The sequence below is a fragment of the Mytilus galloprovincialis genome, chromosome 14 (genome assembly GCF_965363235.1).
Source record: "Mytilus galloprovincialis chromosome 14, xbMytGall1.hap1.1, whole genome shotgun sequence".
NCBI classification, from domain to species: domain Eukaryota; kingdom Metazoa; phylum Mollusca; class Bivalvia; order Mytilida; family Mytilidae; genus Mytilus; species Mytilus galloprovincialis.
The window spans coordinates 3,280,924-3,301,751 of NC_134851.1; the positions used below are offsets into that span (position 1 = coordinate 3,280,924).

Here is a 20,828-nt window from a genome sequence, read left to right on the forward strand (position 1 = left end):
TAGTTACGAATCCTGGACTTCATTAACTAATATGTCTTAAACAATGATATAAATATTGGTTGAAAATAAAAGTTTTTACTTCAAATTTTCATCACTAAAATTTGTTTTTATGCAGATTAAATGACTTTGAAGTTCAGTCAATTTACACTTCCTCAAGATTAAACCATAAAATAATCACAAGACAGAAATCTTATTCTTCCTTCAAACATACTTAATATGGACCAATCATAATAATCAAGTATACACCTATACATAAACCATCAAGTGTCTCAAGATATTTTCATCGTAAGTATATCTATTTCTTAAACCAACAAATATCTCTCACTTGACGAAAAGTTATAAACCACGATTATTTTATATTTCGCCACTTTTCCCAGATCAAGAAATGACAGAACTAAATGTGTAGTTGTTGTCTGGTAGAAGTGTATTAAAGTCTATAAGTTACCAATTTAAAACTTTCATACATTTTAATATGTTCATGATTAGTCAAGACAATACACTTCAATTTTAGACTTTTTTCCCACAGCATGTATTTAACTACAATTTCTGACTGACTGGCAGCTGTCAAATTATACTGACAAATTTAATATATTTAATTACTAATGATATTTCAGACTAAAAGTTCTATGTTCGGATTATTCCATTTAGTGTGACATGAAAATCAACTTACAATCCAATGTCTAATTCGGTCAATTATAAATCTCAACTTTATCTAGAATGCTAGTTACTTCCCTTTATTGTTTTTCAAATTGACTTATCTCCCTTTACCACTTTTCCAGACACATTAGTTATTTCCCTTTGTTTTGTGGAGTTTTGATCACTTACACTTTGAAATGTCAATGTTTTTCACATGTACTGTAAAATGATTGATAGTTTTCTGGTTGTCTATTCTTATTCAAAGCAAATATCAATCATATCTATTTTTCCTTTTAAAAAAAACTATTCCAGGTGTCTTCTGTTAAATGTAAAACAGATAAACCATACATCAACACATCCTTATAATGCAGATATCCAGAACATGCAAACTATTGTCATTTACTGACAAATAAAAATTCCTATCCTGGAGGGTTGTCTGTTACTACAGAAAGGAAGCAGGTTTTAAATCAGAAACTCACTGAACTTGAAAAGCAAACTAAGATTTTATGATGATGAGAATACTATGTATCCACAAATTCCACATAAATCAATCCACACAAGTTCACCTTAGTTTTAAATCACTTTTTCCTTTGTTTTTACTGTGTTATATGATAGTTTCAAATTGAATCAACACATCAAAGTACATTCCAGAAGTCACAAAATGTTGTAGTGAATTCCTTTTTTCAGCACAGTTTCTATTAAAATGACTCTGAGAAATGACTAAAAATCACTATTCAAAGTATTTCCATTGAATTGACTAAAATCACCATTAAAATTATAATAAAGATCAGTGGTCGGTTAAACCATACCGATTTGACTTTAAGCAGTAGCTAAAGAGAAAACTAGAAGCTTCCAGTAGATGACTAAGCAAGACTTTATCTTATCTGGTTTCGATTACATAATTCCACATCACGGAAAGGTCCACAAAATATCCACTAAAACTGTTTTTCAAATAATATTTTGTGTCAAGATTAAAACTCACAAGTATCCATGCAGACTAACATTTGCCACACTTTAGATAAATACACAATCTAGAAGGTAAAAACTACAAAGTAACTTTATTTTGAAACAAAATACTGATTTAATCTCTAAACTTTTACCTCTATGGGTTAGAGATTATAACTAAAGTATTGTTCTGGATCAATGTAACTTTGTTTATTGAAGAAACAGTAAGCAGAAGATAGAAAACTTTTAAATGCATGGACTGACCATTAACTAATATTACGCCAAAACAGCAAGGGGAGGTCATCCTAAGAAAGGATAAAAGTTATCAACATTAACACAGCTTGGCTACGATGTAATGTTGCATCAGCTGAACATAAGGAACTGTGAGGGGTGATACTTGATGAAGGATTTAATACTAATAACATCTTTACAGCTTAACTTTGTAATAATCCCCACAATCTGTTTATTGATATAGTATGGATGAAATCAACCTTCTATATAGTGTAAATAAGTGAACATAAGGCCACATGAAAATTAATTTTCAGATTCTCATCCCTGAGGCTCATCGTCCATTTTTCTCTTAAAATCTTTATTTCAAAATCTTAAAATTTCTCACTATTCAAATGATAATTGAGACATTTATGGAACTATAAATTGATAATTTGTGCAGCTCTTCCCATATAGACCCACTAAATTGGGCCATGTGAATAGAAGTCAAAATTGGGTCCCAACCATAGCTGTATGTTTCAATATTTGGGTAGAAATTCACATTGATTTACCCAGTTAACTGACAAGTAGTTAATTCATTTATGGTTTATCATGATCTGATTTGATTCATTGGAATATCAATTGCAATTTTTAAGCATTTCAGAAGTAAATAACTGCACAAATAAGCTAAATAACTATAAACACTGTGTACATTTTTTCCTCAGAGGGAGATCTCCCACTAGGATGGTTTGACAAGATCACATATATCAAATTTTTCATTTAACCACAGTTTGCCCAAAACAAAATTTCTTATGAAAATTGATGGAGTCCAACTGCATAAAAAATAGGCAGTTTATCATGTTTTACATGTATTTTCTGGTACTATTTATTATCATACATAAACACAAATATTTACCCTTACTATAAAAACATATTACATTAATTGAAGTGTATACAAGTCTTGCAGTCTCAGAAATCTGATAAAACTAATAAACTTTGATCAAACATCTATATTACTCTCTGAGAAAGGATTTAAATTCAAAATATAAAACAGTTCAACAGAGCTTCTTGGTATTGACCTATTGAACTGACGCACACTGTATTTTATTTTCTTGATTTTAAGAATTCATAAATTTTGTGTGTTTTGGTTGTGATGTTTAGAAACAAACTTGTTTGGAAGTTTAATTTCCACAGCTTCTTATTATCGTCCTTAAGGGTCCAAATATATGTTTAGGGATATTTTCAGAATTTTACATTTATTGTGTGTCAGGGTATGATATTATGAGAAATAACCTAAAATTTTAGTTTGGAATCTTTTAGACAATCCACTCCTCTTTCAACACTTGTATCTATTTTCAATTTGCCGAGAATGCAGCTGTACACATTTATGCAGTTTCCACTATCTAGAACCAACATTTTGTTCTATTCAAAAACGTAAAGATGTGGTATGATTGCCACTAGAGTCCAAAAGACACTGATTTTAGTAACTATATAGTTCACTGTACAATTGATTGATTGATAGCTGTTTGCTTCACTTCCAATGACAATCATTTCATGCAATTACAGCCTTCACCAATGAACCAAAATCAAACCAAATTATCAGCAACATGTTTCAGATACTGTCTGTATAGTAATTCAAAATATTAACCCTTTTTCAAATCATTTTAAATTTTCATTCATATACAAGTGGATATGTTCTAAGCATTAATTTTGGGATGTGGTCTAGGGTTTACAGAAAAATCTGTCGAATCATAATTCATAAGCCAAATTAATCACCTGCTCTGATGCACAAATCAGCAGGAATTACCTCCAGGTTATAACACATAATTGCATCTTAAATTCCTAAAGATTTAATACAAATCATATGTGTTATAGTATATCTCTATTAATTCTGAATATTTCTAAATCACCACATAACATAAATGAGGTATTTCTTCACTGTTTTCTCTAAAAGCATGTTAATTGCTTATAAAACAGAAAGTTCTATAAGTAATAATACAAGTATATATTTATACAGATGTTCAAATGTTTCAGATAATTGCAATTCTTATTTTTCAGTGTATATAGTTCAAACAGATTAAATAATTCTGTACATTTTGTTTTTGTAAGATTTTTATAAAAAACAATACAAAAAAACACATAATTATACTGCGAACTGCACAAAAACTTCACATGATAGACAATATAGTGATGTGTTGTACTGTCAGACCCAACTACGAAGATTTAAAAGCTGTTCCTGCCAAAATTATAAACTGATTTTTCATATCAATAGAAAAGAACTGAGAACTATAAGTTTCTAGAAACACAAAGGAACTTATTTGTTCATTTGTTCTAGCAAAACTCTGACATGATTAACTGTTTAATGTTTACTGGCATATTTTCTGGAATTGGCCCTAATTTGCTGCTAAACATTTAACAATCAATCACATCATTATTGTGTTATCTCCTATTGGGTTTGTCTTCTAATATAGTTTGGTGTGAGCCAAGGCTCTGTGTTGAAGGCCGTACATTGACCTATAATGGTTTACTTTTTTAAATTGTTATTTGGATGGAGAGTTGTCTCATTGGCACTCACACCACATCTTCCTATATCTATATACAACGATTTTTCAATATTTTCTCAGAATTATGTATAATACATAAAAATATGATCTCATATAAACAAATGATAATTCATAATTAGGATATGCATGTGCATTATAAGTAAATTATGTCTTACAATCAAGTCTAAAGCTGAATACAGACAGACGGTAGATCATTGAAGTTTCAAACCCTATAACAACATGGCACTCTAATTTACTAGATTGTTGTTTTCTAAGTCTTCTTTAATTTTCAAAACAATCAGTTTAGTTGGCACTTCCTCAAGGCCAAACAACTGCACTTCAAAATCTTTCTTAAAATTTTAAAGTAGGTGCAACTCTGCAAATATTTTCAATTCTCATAAATAAATTCCAACCCCAGCTAAAACTTTAATACGAAAAAATAACATTATAAGGCAACCATAATGACTTTTAAAGAGCAGGGGCGGTTTCAGCAATTTTTAAAAGGGGGGATTCCAACACAGGATAAAGAGGGGGTCTACCCATATGTCTACATTTAAAATAAATGATTGTTGAAAAAAGGGGGGTTTCCAACTCCCTAATCACCACTTAGATACATCATTAGTGGATAGACTTATCAACGTTTGTTGGAATTATCAAAAAATTACTGGTTACAGTTTTTTTCTGACATACTTTAAGAGCATCAGCCATAAATCATACTTTATAATTCATCCAATTAACAATAAGTTTGCTGAACTCCTCATTATCATAATCACTTCATTTAGAGTTCATTAACAGCCGTTATAATTACAACACCTGTGAAAAAAACAACATTTGCGACTGTAAAAAGTTTTATTATACATTGTAAAGCAAAGGCTTTTGCTAAATGTTTCCCAAAAATAAAGTTTACCACTGATTTTAATAACGTCATATGCATAAATTGATTTAAGTGGCTTAATTTTCAAAAAATAAAGCCAAATTAAAGAATCACTTTAAGAGAAAAGCAAATAGATAAACTTCCATGGGAGATAACTCAATCAACAAAAATTGAAGTTATCTCCCCTTTTCATTTTTTTCTTCTTCAATAAACATTCTCCTTTCATAAGATCATAGAAGCATGCAAATTTATATATACATGTATATATCAGTAAGTAAGATTGTCCTTCAAAGTTTACTACTTTTCTGTCCAAAAAATAACTACAAAATGTCATGAAATTATGCAAATATTTCAAAAGATTATAGAAAAGAAAAGACCACAACACCTTTAGTATTACTATTTTAAAGAAAAGATTATTTGTAGCCTCTTAAATAGGTCTTAAATAGAATCCTTTATGACAAATCAGATGCACTGAATAGCACACTTATAGTTCTAAAGTTAATCGCACTTGAAACATGAAAGCTATAACAAACATTTGCTTTCAGTTCTTGTGAATAAAGCATTTTGCTTAACACATTCATTTGAAAATATTTCTTTGAAAACAGAAACAAGTAGAAAATTTGTAAAATGCAAGGATCACACTTGAAAATACTTATAAGGCTGTCACCTGATAGCACATAGTGTGCTTAACAAAATAATCTCAAATTTTTACACATACCATTGTACCAATATATATAATATATGTATAGGCATTCTCACTCTAAAAAATTGTAATCTGTATATTTCGTATGAAAATAACTATTTGCTAATATATGTATCAATGAAAAAACATTGAATTTGTTGTTCAATGATGATATAACTTGAGTACCAGTATACTATACAAATAAGGATATTGTTTTAGTTTTCAACTCTCATGACTTTAAGTATCCCCACATTAACTTCATCCAGCAGAGATAACAATTTAGGTTTCCCAAACTATCTTGTTCTCTGAGGCTCTTGTAAGACAGTTCAAAATTCTAAACATATGAAAGCAGTCTTTTTTGCAGGTTTCAAAAAGAATAAGTGATTGAAAACTAACATGCTGCTAAGATACAGTAACTTCAATACCTAATTTGTCTATTAACTTGAAGACTGCTGATTGACTTCAGACTTATAATACATCTTGTGCATTGCATCAACAAATACTAAGTGGATATATTAATGAAATGTAACCTACTTAGAGCTCTGTTTAATTCTATTAACTACTGTAAATTCAGAAATTAAAACCATGTTTCCATTAATGCAAAGATATCTCTGGATTAAAATTGCAAATATTCATTTACATATACCGGTACATGTGTACTCTATATATAACATCATGGTCATTTGAAGCCATTGTCCACTAATAGAGATACTGTGGATTCATTATTATTCGTTGGATATCAATTTTCGTGGTTTTTCGTGGGTAGAGGGTAACCACGAATTTAGATGTTCAACGAACTACATATTTTCTATTAGGTTGTATGAAGACTTTGTCAAAACCACGAAATCACATATCCACGAAAAAACAGATTTTATGCAATCCACGAAAATTGGTACCCACGAAAATAAATGAATCCACAGTAGTTACTGATAATACATAAAATTGAGAATGGAAATAGGGAATGTGCCACAGAGACAACAACCTGACCAAAGAGCAAAAAAACAGCAGAAGACCACCAAAGGGTTTTCAACATAGAGAAAAAATCTAGCACCCTGAGATAGGCTTCAGCTGGCTGGCCCCTCAACAAAAATGTGTGCCTACTAGTTCAGTGAAAATGTTTGTCACACCGAAACATATACCGTATAGAATTTAAAACTAAAATTAAAAAAACATACACCTTTCGCTGTTATCTGCTCTTTGGTCGTGTTGTTGTCTCATTGGCATATTCCCCATTTCCATTCAAATTTAAAGATTATCAAAGGTCACATGCTCCTGATTTGGTGCAGGTGCAAAAACTGCACTTAATTTGTAATCAACATTAAAGCACTTACCTGGTTCTCACATTGTCTGTGACATATATACCGACAAACTATAAATAGAAAGTTTACATCATATATTTTCAGTACTTGAATTATGTAATACATGTATAACTCAACCTATATATATTTTATAATACATTTTTTTAGTCTAAATTAGTTGGTATCGGCTTTTTTCTCAATCTTTGGTTTTCTATGTTGTGTTCTGTGTACTATTGTTTGTCTGGTGGTCTTTTTCTTTTAAGCCATGGGGTTGTCAGTTTATTTACGACATATAGTAGATATAGGAAGATGTGGTGTGAGTGCCAATGAGACAACTCTCCATCCAAATAACAATTTAAAAAAAGTAAACGTTTGAATATCCCTTCAGTATCTTTCGCCTCCCTCTCTTCTCTCAGATCTGTATCTTGTTACTGTGGTGTTTTGTTAGTCATTTTTTTTAACCTTGTATGGATTTGATGACCTCCCAGTGGGCCCTTTTCAACTAATTTCTATAGATCATTCTTGTGTTGTGCTGTTATTCCAATACCTATATGGTTAGGGGTAGGATTGGGCACCTCCAACATACTTAACCCCGCCCCGTTCTGTATGTGCCTGTAATTCAGTGGTTTTCGTTTGTTGCTATATGTTATATTTGTTTTTTTCATTTATCGCTATGCACATAGATTATGCCATTTGTTGTCTCCTTTGAGATGTCATTTAATAAGTCTTTTATTACTGGTTTTCGGTTGGGTTCAATATTGCTCCATCTTTGGTTATATGTCTCATGTCTTTTAATGTTGCTTTGCTTTTTCTTGCACCATTGCATAGCTTTTCCTATGTATGTTCAGATTAATGTGACCCTACCCCCTCCCACGTCTTTCCAATCTCCTTAAAAGCTCCCCTATTCATTTTAACATTTGCATAGAGCATACAACATGTACAATGTGTTGCATTTTGATGAATTATAAAATTGTGTAGTGTTGATATTCTGAAGTAATTAAATCACTTTGATGTTTACTCAAAGGTAGATTTGGCAGATAGGCATGTTAGGTATTATAAATATTTATAAAAGACATGTGCAACTTAATGGAAATTGATTGATTCAGAGCGTTTTTTCCTGTTTTAAGAGGTGCATTGTGGGATTTTGTTTAAATTATAATTTCTACTCAATTAAGAGGGTCAAACTAGGGAATAAATGAATAATGGTAAGAAACATCCTCCTTTTTCTTGTTTCAAAATATTTTATTTGATTGAATATGCATAATTATTATCTGAAAACTCTTTACAAATATACATTCTAAGGGAAAGCTCATACTTGAGAGGTATGAAAGAGGAAGCGTTTGCTTAAATTGTCCTGGTTGTGTAAAGGGCCCCTTTTTGCAAAAGTTTTTTTTTATGGAAAACTAAAATGTGTTACTTTAAACATTGAGTCATACTAGAGAAAAGGTACCAGTATTGTAGCAGGCTTCAAATTGTCACAAACTACTTTAAACATTGAGTCATACTACAGAAAAGGTACCAGTATTGTAGCAGGCTACAAATGGTCACAAACTACTTTAAACATTGAGTCATACTAGAGAAAAGGTACCAGTATTGTAGCAGGCTTCAAATGGTCACACACTACTTTAAACATTGAGTCATACTAGAGAAAAGGTACCAGTATTGTAGCAGGCTACAAATGGTCACAAACTACTTTAAACATTGAGTCATACTAGAGAAAAGGTACCAGTATTGTAGCAGGCTTCAAATTGTCACAAACTACTTTAAACATTGAGTCATACTAGAGAAAAGGTACCAGTATTGTAGCAGGCTACAAATGGTCACAAACTACTTTAAACATTGAGTCATACTAGAGAAAAGGTACCAGTATTGTAGCAGGCTTCAAATGGTCACAAACTACTTTAAACATTGAGTCATACTAGAGAAAAGGTACCAGTATTGTAGCAGGCTACAAATGGTCACAAACTACTTTAAACATTGAGTCATACTAGAGAAAAGGTACCAGTATTGTAGCAGGCTTCAAATTGTCACAAACTACTTTAAACATTGAGTCATACTAGAGAAAAGGTACCAGTATTGTAGCAGGCTACAAATGGTCACAAACTACTTTAAACATTGAGTCATACTAGAGAAAAGGTACCAGTATTGTAGCAGGCTTCAAATGGTCACACACTACTTTAAACATTGAGTCATACTAGAGAAAAGGTACCAGTATTGTAGCAGGCTTCAAATTGTCACAAACTACTTTAAACATTGAGTCATACTAGAGAAAAGGTACCAGTATTGTAGCAGGCTACAAATGGTCACACATTGAGTTTATAGTCAATGGCATTCATGGCATTAGACATCCAGTAAATAAATAGTGCAACCACTAAATCGTTATTGATGACTAAATACATTGTATCTTCCTCAAGGATCTGGAATTTTTTGCTCCTAATTTTGGTCATTTTGTTATGACTTTTAAGTTTGTGCCCTTTTTCCAATTTTTTTTTTATAAAAATAAAATTACCAGCTGATTATTACCAGCTGAAATTATTTCTGCAAAAATATAAAATTTGACCCAAATCCAAATCTGTGGTTTAGGACAAATGGATTTCAGGATCGGTCATGTCTGGCATATATGACCGTTTCCAGACCCTTGATCTTCCTACATGTATACAACACTGACTATATGGTATGGGTTTTACTCATTGTTAAAGACCATACATTAACACATAGTTGCTAAATTCTATGCTATTTGGTCTCTGGTCAGGAAATTGCCTCATTGGCAATCATACCACATCATTTTTCTACAGTGTTGCATTAGAAATATAATCTGATAAACATTTGTCTATCATAAATAAATTGCTCTAATCTCAAGGCAGATTTGAATTTCATTAGGAAAATGAATTGTATTAAAATCATAAAATTTCCCAATTTCTAAACCACATGCAACATTTATTTTGTCCTCCAGAAAAGGACATCAACCTTGCTGACAATTTTTTGAGATTTTGATGGTGTGCATATTTCTTTAAAAACATTACATATTTAAAGAACAAAATCTAGCAGACAATTTTTCTAGATTTTGTTTGTGTGTGAGTGTTTGCATGCAAACAATAAAATCTATACCTTGGCAAGCACTACCCTGGCTTAATACCCTTTGTTTACAAACAAAACAAACTCGGGGTCGATGGAAATAATAATGTCGAAACTTGTGCTTAATCCTCTCTTGTTCTTCTGTCTGTAAGATAGAAAGAAAAAAACAAAATTAAAAACAAACAAGTTGGAATTTTTAGGAATATCAACATCATACTTAAATTTTGCATTAACAAAAATTTGTTACTTAAATTTTCTAATTTATGATATTTTTCATGTTGCCATAAGGATTTTACCAATAGTTAATGGCCACCTATAGTACGGTGACCTGTCAATTTGGTCTCTTGTGGACAGTTGTTTCATTGGCAATCATACCACATCTTCTTTTTTATAATCAGTCGCAAAAAAAATGACAACATAACTGTATAGTTGAAAACTCACAATATCATGTACTGAAAATTCAGACTGTGACAATGAGGGGTGACAGGACCTTTATTGGGACTCCAGGATCGGGTGGTTTTAAGCTCAGGATTTCGGGATTGACCCTTTCAGGATCTGGGAATTCTTTTTTTGAAATTCGGAATGTTGGGATTTAAATTTATTTAAATTCGGGACCTCAGGATTTCGTGTTTTTAAGCCTGGGATTTCAAGATCAGGACCCCTCCTACCCCCCTCAATTATGAAGAAGTCCCATTCTGACACCTGGTAAATATCTATGTACACAGATATTTTCTTACATGGCAACAATCAATCTTGCATTTAATTGTCCATTTTTCAAAAATTACAAATATTTCAGAATTGACAGTACATATTGAAAGTAAGTAAATCTTTCTCTAAAAGATAAATATAATCTTGCAGAACCTTGACCATTTGACACCTTCAATAGTTAATAGTGACAATTTTGTAACATAACTATAAATAAATGGTAGAGTCTTATATCAATAGAAAAAGTGAATTTGAATAGACTCAACACATTATTTCTACTATCTGTTTCAGTATAATTTAATAGAGTACTAGATAACTAGATAAAACAAACACAATGAAACAGAATAAACAACAACAAGATCAAAAGAACCAATTTCAATAAAGCACAATTATTGTCAGTAAAATGTATTGGAAATAGTTAAAGAGGAGCTTATTTTTATCAATATTGGAGAATTCAAAGAGGAATTTTTATTGAAAGCATTCAGAAAAATTATACGAGTCTGGACTTTTGATTTTTAAAGAGAAACATTTTGGACAGAAATCAATGAGCAATGGAAGATAACTCTAAATAAATAAAATATTGTTGGTCTTCATTGGGATTCTCAGAGTAAATAGTCAACCAAAGTTTAAATAAATGTACATAACATCACCTAAGGGACGACATCAAAACTTCAATGTAGGATAAAAAATTTAATTCACATAGTTTTTTCAAGACCCCCCCCCCCCCCCCCCCCCTTTAACCGAATTTGGGTAAAACTAATTTACCAATATGGATATATGTAAAATCGATTTTGGATTAACAAAACTTGCAGCCATGTTGACCCCCCACCCCCAAACTATTTGATTTAAGTTTTTTTATCCTACATTGATTTTTTGATGTCGTCCCTAACAGCTTGAGGATAAAGTAAAGGCCAATTAATTTACAGACTTCAGATAAAGTAAAGGCCAATTAATTTACAGACTTTGGATAAAGTAAAGGCCAATTAATTTACAGACTTTGGATAAAGAAAAGGCCAATTAACTTACAGACTTTGGATAAAGTAAAGGCCAATTAATTTACAGACTTTGGATAAAGTAAAGGCCAATTAATTTACAGACTTTATAATCCTTATATGTCTACATTGCAATAAGTAGGAATATGAAAGATATGACACTGAGCTCTTTAATTTTTAGGACATTTGCAATTTCTAGGAAAAGCCATATGTTTTTGCTACAAAGTTTTGCACTTTTTCAACATAAAACTTGAGCTTTGGTGCTTAGGACTTGGGACCAACATGCTTGGTCAGTGTGAGTAAGGGTTATAGGACTAAAAGTTATTTCAAATCCAAATCCCAGGGCACTGTGAGCTAGCCATTGAAATTGTAAAAATATATAGGTCACTTAGGTTATCTGAGATCTGAGTATAGGCTTGATACATCAATGTTCCACAAAGAATGAACAAATTTTGCACTCATAGTCTACTGGTGTTTATCCCACAACCCATGAATAGTGTAATGTTAAAAACTCATCCATATTAAACTTGTAAAGGTACACATGCAGTGTAAATTTTGTACAGGTGTAAGAAAATTAACAGAGCAAACTGTCATCCTTTTTGGAGTGCATCTGTCCTTTCATGTTTCAGGTTAGACAAATTGTAAACATCCTGCACATGACTCTATTCATCAGACTTGATAAGTCTGAAAGTGTAACTTATAAATCTATCTGAATACTTGATCACTTAACCTTATACAGGCATAATATCACTAGCAAACTTTCTCTATGGAGCTTTATAGTCAGGGCCATTGCAGCCATTAGCATTTTGAACACGACTATTATATTCCAATTTCCACCAATCAAAATATCATTTGGTGTTACAAATATCAATTTTGTACTTCGAGCATTGATTAAGGTACTACCCTGACAGTATAGGCCCTTCTCTTTCTAGGTATAAGATTCAAATTATCTCTTATGCTACATGGTTATGGAGCATGTTCAGTGGCAGATCCAGAACTTTTTATAAGGGGGGAGGGGGGCTGCTCCGGTCATGCTTCAGTGATTCCCTATATAATCAACCTTTTTTTTCCCACAAAAGGGGGGGGGGGGGCGGGCCCCCCCAGGGCCCCAGATCTGGATCCACCTATGATGTTACCATAATGTAGATTATCTTGATTCCATATTTGAACCATGGATTTTTTATATAAAGAGATATTGCACTTTTATAAAATATCATAACTTCAAGTAAATTTTTTTTAATACATTAATTTGTACTATACCTTGCATAGTTTGCTACACAAATCTCTACAAACCAAATTCATCCAACCAAGAACATCCATTATATAAAACACTAATGTCCCAAGTTTTTTCCCCCCTTAAAAACTCTTATTTTCATTACTGTTACAGCAATCACATGAATATGATAAAACTTTAATAATTTGAATTTATTCTAAACTAAATTGCATACTTCAACTTGAGGGCCTAAAATGAATGTATTTCTGTTTTGTTATTGTAACTTTTTTTTAACTAACAAAGATCATATTTGTCTTCAAGACCTCTTAAGCTGATTGTAGAAAAGAAAATCTACGGTACTAAAGCATTTTTAATTCAAATGCCCTTTACAGGCCCAACATGAATCAAACATTATAAGAACTAGCTTGAGATCCCTCATCAGTCGTTTCAATTGTACAACAATAGTCATTTTGTATACAGTAACAAATTTCTTTGTAATTGATAAATACGATTTATGAACAAAGGCTTTTTTGTGAAAAATTGAAATGAACTTTTACGATTTATTTTAATAGATGGAATTTTCACTGCAATGAAGTAATAACTTAACTTTTTGTATACTGTGGATTCATTTAATTTTGTTATGGTGGCTTACCAATTTTCAAAGAAAATTTGTGTTTTCCTGGATATTGGATTTAGCAACTTTTGCATACAAAATTAATTAAGCTTACAGAAAAATGGTAATTCATTGAACATTTTAATTCGTGGTTCACCTGAACCCAAGAAATTCATGAAAATTAGTGCATGTATTTCACAAATAATTGTGAATAAGCAGTAATAAAAATCATTCCTCAAAATCAAATGATCTTACATTTCTGATTTTACATCATATTTAAAGGGTTAAGTGAAATGACTACACACAAAAATTTGCCAAATCTCATGCAAACGAGGTTATCAATTGTGGGTACATTTGATTTCAATTTTCGTTGATAACTACAACAAGTGTGTTACAATATTTCTCTACTCAAGAGAGTTAAATTTTTATATTTTAAGCGCGAGGCTTGACGAGCTTTTTAAATATTAACAAGAGTGCACACGCTGAAATGTCTCGCCTTCTATACTAATCATTGATATTATGTTGATAGTCCTAAGTATAAAGCTAAGCTTTAATACAACTGTCACATAAACTAAACATTAACCAAGATAACTAAACAAAGACCAATGAACCTTGAAAATGAGGTCAAGGTCAGATGAACCATGCCAGGCAGACATGTACAGCTAACAATGCTTCTATACAACATATATAGTTGACCTATTACTTATAGTTTAAGAAAAATAGACCAAAACACAAAAACTTAACACTGTGCAATGAACCGTGAAAATGAGGTCACGGTAAAATAAAACCTGCGCGACTGACATAAAGATCATAAAATATTTCCATACACCAAATATAGATGACCTATGGCATATAGTATTAGATAAAAAGACCAAAACTCAAAAACTTAACTTTGACCACTGAACCATGAAAATGAGGTCAAGTTCACATGACATCTGCCCGCTAGATAGGTACACCTTACAATCATTCCATACAACAAATATAGTAGACCTATTGCATATAGTATGAGAAAAACAGACCAAAACACAAAAATTTAACTATAACCACTGAACCATGAAAATGAGGTCAAGGTCAGATGACACCTGCCAGTTGGACATGTACACCTTACAGTCCTTCCATACACCGAATATACTAGCCCTATTGCTTGTAGTATCTGAGATATGGACTTGACCACCAAAACTTAACCTTGTTCACTGATCCATGAAATGAGGTCGAGGTCAAGTGAAAACTGTCTGACAGACATGAGGACCTTTCAAGGTACGCACATATCAAATATAGTTATCCTATTACTTATAATAAGAGAGAATTCAACATTACAAAAAATCTGAACTTTTTTTTCAAGTGGTCACTGAACCATGAAAATGAGGTCAAGGACATTGGACATGCGACTGACGGAAACTTCGTAACATGAGGCATCTATATACAAAGTATGAAGCATCCAGGTCTTCCACCTTCTAAAATATAAAGCTTTTAAGAAGTTAGCTAACACCGCCGCCGCCGCCGTAGCCGCCGCCGCCGTAGCCGCCGCCGGATCACTATCCCTATGTCGAGCTTTCTGCAACAAAAGTTGCAGGCTCGACAAAAATTGAACTGTTGAGAGCGGCATTATAGTGGTGGAGTCTGTTTCTCTAATGATTTTCATCCTTCCTTTTCAAAGATTTGAGGAAAGTTGTGTCTTTCCATTTGATGTCATCAGGTATTGATTGTCGCCTTTATGTATGATGTCACAATAGGAAAATTCAAAAGAAACCAAGAAAATTTAAGGTCACAATTACATTTTGACCAATCCTTTGTTGTAGAGAACAGATTTTTCAATAATGAGGAGAAATATTTTTCTCACACCAATCAAGAAATTTGAAAATAGCACAAAAATTAGCAAATGTTTAATTTGTCAAAAAATCTTTTGTTCTTATAGAGCACTGTGTGAAGGAAATTGTCTTTAGTTCATGCTTCTTGAGACATTAAAGTGACACATTTCAAAATGGAAAACATAACAATAAGTTTGTACAACTGTCAAAGGAAAGTTAATGGGTTATGTCATAAACAAGCAGATCTCCTTTAGATATCAAATTCAAACTTTAAATCAAGCAACATAACTTTTGAAAACAGTATATCTCATAGAGTAATCATGTCTATTCAAAATTATAATGGCATGCAATGGACTTTTATTAAAATCCTGATGATAGTTAATACAATGTTCTATGTTAATTCAAGTATTTCATTCTCAATTTTGATGCAGCCTATCTATTCAAATTGAGAAACTGTAAAATTAGTATCAAAAGTATCAGTATAATTATTTCTTTTTGTAACTTTTCGCAGGTTATCGTAGCATGGTGAGTGCCTTATTATAAATACTTTTTTCTCTTATTTTCGTGAATCCTTCAGTCTGCCTCATTTATTTCATGGTGACTCCCCTGCTTTTTACAATCACTCCTTTATTGACTAAAATCATGAATGAATTGACTGCACTGTCTAAATATGGTACAACTATCACAGTTTGTCAACAAAATCATAATTACTTTTGGATAAAAGCCAATTAAAGTAACTGGTTCATTTAGCATGTTAAACAAGTTAAATGGAGATTTCAAAATGATTTCAAAATGCAGCAATCATTATACTAGTCAAGTGTAAATAAGTATTTTTTCTTTGCATTTAATTCTTTTTTTTTTTACTTTCAAAATGTCACTCAAGATGAATTTCTATCCAGAATATAAACAACAACATGATAAGTTGGTCATATTTTAAAGTAACCTAATAATTAGGAGATAACTGTATTGTATTTTAAGCTACCACGTTTTTAGTTAAAGCCATGTTAAGTTTACTGGCGACGCCTTAGCGGAGACAGTAAACAGGTATTTGCGACCATCAAATCCCCAATTGATGCTGTTTGAGCTTAAAATACAATATTGTTATCTCCATTCTAATGAAACTGACAAAATCAACATTAAAACATATGTAATAAAAATTAGAAAGATCATCTCATAAGCAACAAGTGAACTAAGTTTCAAGTTGATTGGACTTCAGCTTCATCAAAAACTACCTTGACCAAAAACTTTAACCTGGACGGACGAACGGAACCACAGACGGACGGACGAACGGAGCCACAGACCAGAAAACATAATGCCCCTCTACTATCATAGGTGGGGCATAAAAATCTGTCATATGCCGTCTGCGCTTGTGCGTATGTCCTATAGCATCAATCGTCAATTGATGTCATGTAAAAAAGTGATGTTACCCAATCAAAATGAATGTTACAAACGTTGTTGCATTAGAATTTGTATTTACTGAGACTTGCTAGTCAACAATTTAAAACTTTCTGCAGTTTGGTAAGTATTTCTCAGGGATGCAAGAGCAAAATAAAATCACAGATTAATTGTAAAGGTATGCTCAAGAAAGTGTTTGTTCTTCTCAAACATGAAAATAAACATATATAAAAGATAATGATGATCAGACATTGTTGAACATAAAATATGCATATTACTGAAGGCAAATAGAACGATTACTTTTTAACTAAGATAACTCCCAGAGTCTGTATTTACCTGGAAAACAAAGGACCTTACTCAGACACAATTTATTTTAACTCTGAGACTACAATCTTTAGTCACACTGGGCGCTGTATTACTTTGTAGCTCAGAACTATCAAATTCTAACTATGATTTAATTTTTTGTGTTTTAACGCCATGTTTAAGCATCGCTTTAAAACTTTGAGGCAGCCAATTTTTATTGGTGGAGGAAGCTAAAGTGCCAGGAGAAAACCCAACCAAGCACATTTACCGACAAACGTCCCACTCTCGAGGTATTTTTTATATGAAGATCTGCAAAATAATTTGGGCATACACAGTTGACTAAGCATTCTTTTTTAAGTAACATGATTGGTATAACTTTTAAATACATGCTTTATATTTTTACCAACTTCTAATGAAGTTTATGTAATATTTATGCTAATGAAATCTTGTTATTTGCTATGCATGATGTTAAGTGTAGGCGAATCTTTTCAAAGTCAGCTAGGAATATTTAAACTGTAAATTTTCTGTCTGAAGTCAGCAAATTTTCTTTATTTTATTTTATTTCAGGAACAGACAGGAAAACTTATAAATTACATCATTCATTTTAATTGGAAAACAGTCAACATTTACAAAAATTTTACTTCCAAGTCTGAATTCTTTGATTTATATAATTGCTAACTGCTGTACCGTCACAATAAATGCCTTTTAAAGTACACTCAATTCTAATAGTGCTTGAGTAAATAATCACTCTAACTGGTGGATTTTCACACTAAATGTGGGTGATTGTACACTAGGAAATCACCAATGCGTAATCGCTATCAGCCACCTTAACCCTACATTGACTGACATGCTGAGGCTAACAGTCTGCAAGCAGTGGCTGATCCAGAACATTTCATTAGGGGGCCCGCTGGCTGACCTAAGGGGGGGTTTGCTACAGTCATGCTTCAGTGGTTCCTTTTAATCAATCAAATTTTTTTACCCACATGTGCTTAGTGGAGTAGCTGTAAATCACAGGTTTAAAGTCTTGCCCCAGCTGGGGTTCAAACCCACACTTCCCGCACTCAAGGGGGAAATGCTACAACGAGATAAGAAAGGTGGTATATTGGTGAAGGTAGTTGCAGCATCAGAAGAAAACAACTGACCTACTGTAGGAAGACTTAATGTCTACAAAAATAAATTGGAAGATGTGGTCTGATTGCCTTTAATAGGTGACAACTTACCACAAAAGACTCAATAGCATAGAAGTTAAAAACTATAGGTTATCATGCCACCTTCAACAATGAGCAAAACCTACCGGTATATCACATATTTAAAGCTATAAAAGGCCACAAAATGACAAATGTAAAACACTAAAACCAGAAAATAACGCAGGAAAAAAGACCCATTGGTGGCCTTTGGCTGTTTTCAGCTTTTTGGTCATGCAGGTCAGGACAGGTTTGAAACATAAACTACTAAGACTTCTCTCTGAAAGAGACCTAAAATTTGTTATAGATTAGGAACATATGTCCATACAGCAATTACCATGCCAAGCTTGCAATATCATTTGTCAATATTCAAAAAAGGGTGAAATTGGGATCAAATGGTAAATTGTAACTTAAAGTCACCTCACAATAAAAATGCAAACATCTATATCATATTGTCTTAGCTGGATAATATTTTCCATTTTTTCTTAGCTGAATAATATTTTCCATTTTGTCTTAGCTGGATAATATTTTCCATTTGGTCTTAGCTGGATAATATTTTCCATTTTGTCTTAGCTGTATAATATTTTCCATTTGGTCTAGGCTGGATAATATTTTCCATTTTGTCTTAGCTGGATAATATTTTCCTATTAGTTATAATACTACAACTCCTTATTCTATTCATGTACAAAGTTTGATGTGACCAAAGCTTCACTGTAAAATATTTTTACCCACAAATTTCAACCTTGGAGCAGACTAATAATAACCTATACAGTGGCGGATCCAGAGGGTGGCGGATCTTTGGTTCCGAGGGTTGGAACCCCCCCTTTTTTTTGGCCGATCAATGCATTTGAATGGAAGCATATAGTTGGAACCCCCTCTTTACTCTGTGTTGGGAACCCCCGTTTTTAAAATGGCTGGATTCGCCACTGCCTTAATATAGTCATGTTAACTACTATTATTGTCATTTTGTCTCTTGTGAGGAGTTGTCTCATTGCCAATCATACCACATCTTGTTTTCATATTAGACCTAATAATAACCTATAGTCATGTTAACTCCTATGTCATTTTGTCTCTCGTGAGGAGTTGTCTCATTGCCAATCATACCACATCTTGTTTTTATATTAGAGCAAATCAAATAACATCATAGATTCTGCGACTCTCAACTAACGGGTCATAACAATAAATGTTACAAGTCCTACCAGAACATTAAATGACCTAAAATCACACATAATCTTGGTTCAGAGCATCACAAAATATTTAAATGATTAAATAGGTAAAAGTATATATCTTCTTAATCGCAAATTAAATATGAGGATAGGTTTCTTTCTATACAAACTTACGATTCGGGTGGATTACAATTTAAGCTGATTATTAAAATACCGTGTTTGACTAAGTCTCTCTATGCACCCTGAAATGTTTGAGGGTCTCACGGCAAAAGTCGTTACATCATTGATGATCCTTTAACCTCATTCTGACATCACACAAAAACACAGTATTTGTCAAGTGAACAAGGCTACAGTATATCTAAGGGTGTTGTAGATTTTAAAAATTGAAGTACTTGAAAAAAAAATTAAAACAAATTTTACCCACCCTTAACAGCAATTTGCTTCACAAAAAGGAATGTTGGCCTATATTTGGTATGATAAAGCACATTCTCTAGCTTAGAATACAGAGATCTTCAAATTATATAGCTCTGAATACAGAGATCTTCAAATTATATAGCTCTGAATACAGAGATCTTCAAATTATATAGCCCATGTTAACCTGGTTAAGGGTGCATGCTCCTTATATATTTTAGAAAAGCAATAGTTCTAATGTTTGTTATTATTGTAAAACTATTGTGTTGTCAGGCTATATGACATAAAACGACACCGCAGTTATTTATGTAATTTCTTGGCAATTTCCAAGAGCTTTAGTGAATATTCATAAAAATCAAAGTATGAATTTGGTTGGCCAATCATTACAGGTACCAAGCTTAAGAGATCTGAAAATGGAGGCCATTTTTTAAATTGCTTATGGGACACAAATGATGCCCCACTGACATATGTTATAAAGGGACATAACTCCAGAACAGTAAATGTGACCTCACCTGTATTCTAACTTGATCTGAGTTTTGAGGAAATAAACATCAAGTGCATAATTTTATTAACATTTGGTTGAGGCAAAATAAAGTTGGACAAGGGAACCCAATTGCAGAACAAATAGACAGATATGTTTGTTATAAATAACAAATTTAAATTGGTTAACCTTAATTCCCCCACGGCTGTGATTGGGACATGGACAGAATTGGATGTGTGGACACATAATCTTTAGAACTACTCCCCACTATTCCTCCAAATTCTGGATCACATGTTA

At 32.4% G+C, this 20,828-nt stretch overlaps 1 protein-coding gene across 5 annotated transcripts in view; it reads right to left on the bottom strand.

Moving 5' to 3' along the window:
- The window catches only part of LOC143059080 (tensin-3-like), a 208,572-nt gene that overhangs the window by 136,583 nt on the left and 51,161 nt on the right, over positions 1-20,828 (bottom strand). For all 5 annotated transcript variants that reach the window (XM_076232557.1, XM_076232558.1, XM_076232560.1 and 2 more), the window contains 2 exons: positions 10,294-10,405; positions 7,219-7,256 (listed from right to left, as the gene is read on the bottom strand). In XM_076232557.1, coding sequence (XP_076088672.1) covers positions 7,219-7,256; positions 10,294-10,405 — 150 coding nt within the window. The remainder of the gene's footprint in view (positions 1-7,218; positions 7,257-10,293; positions 10,406-20,828) is intronic.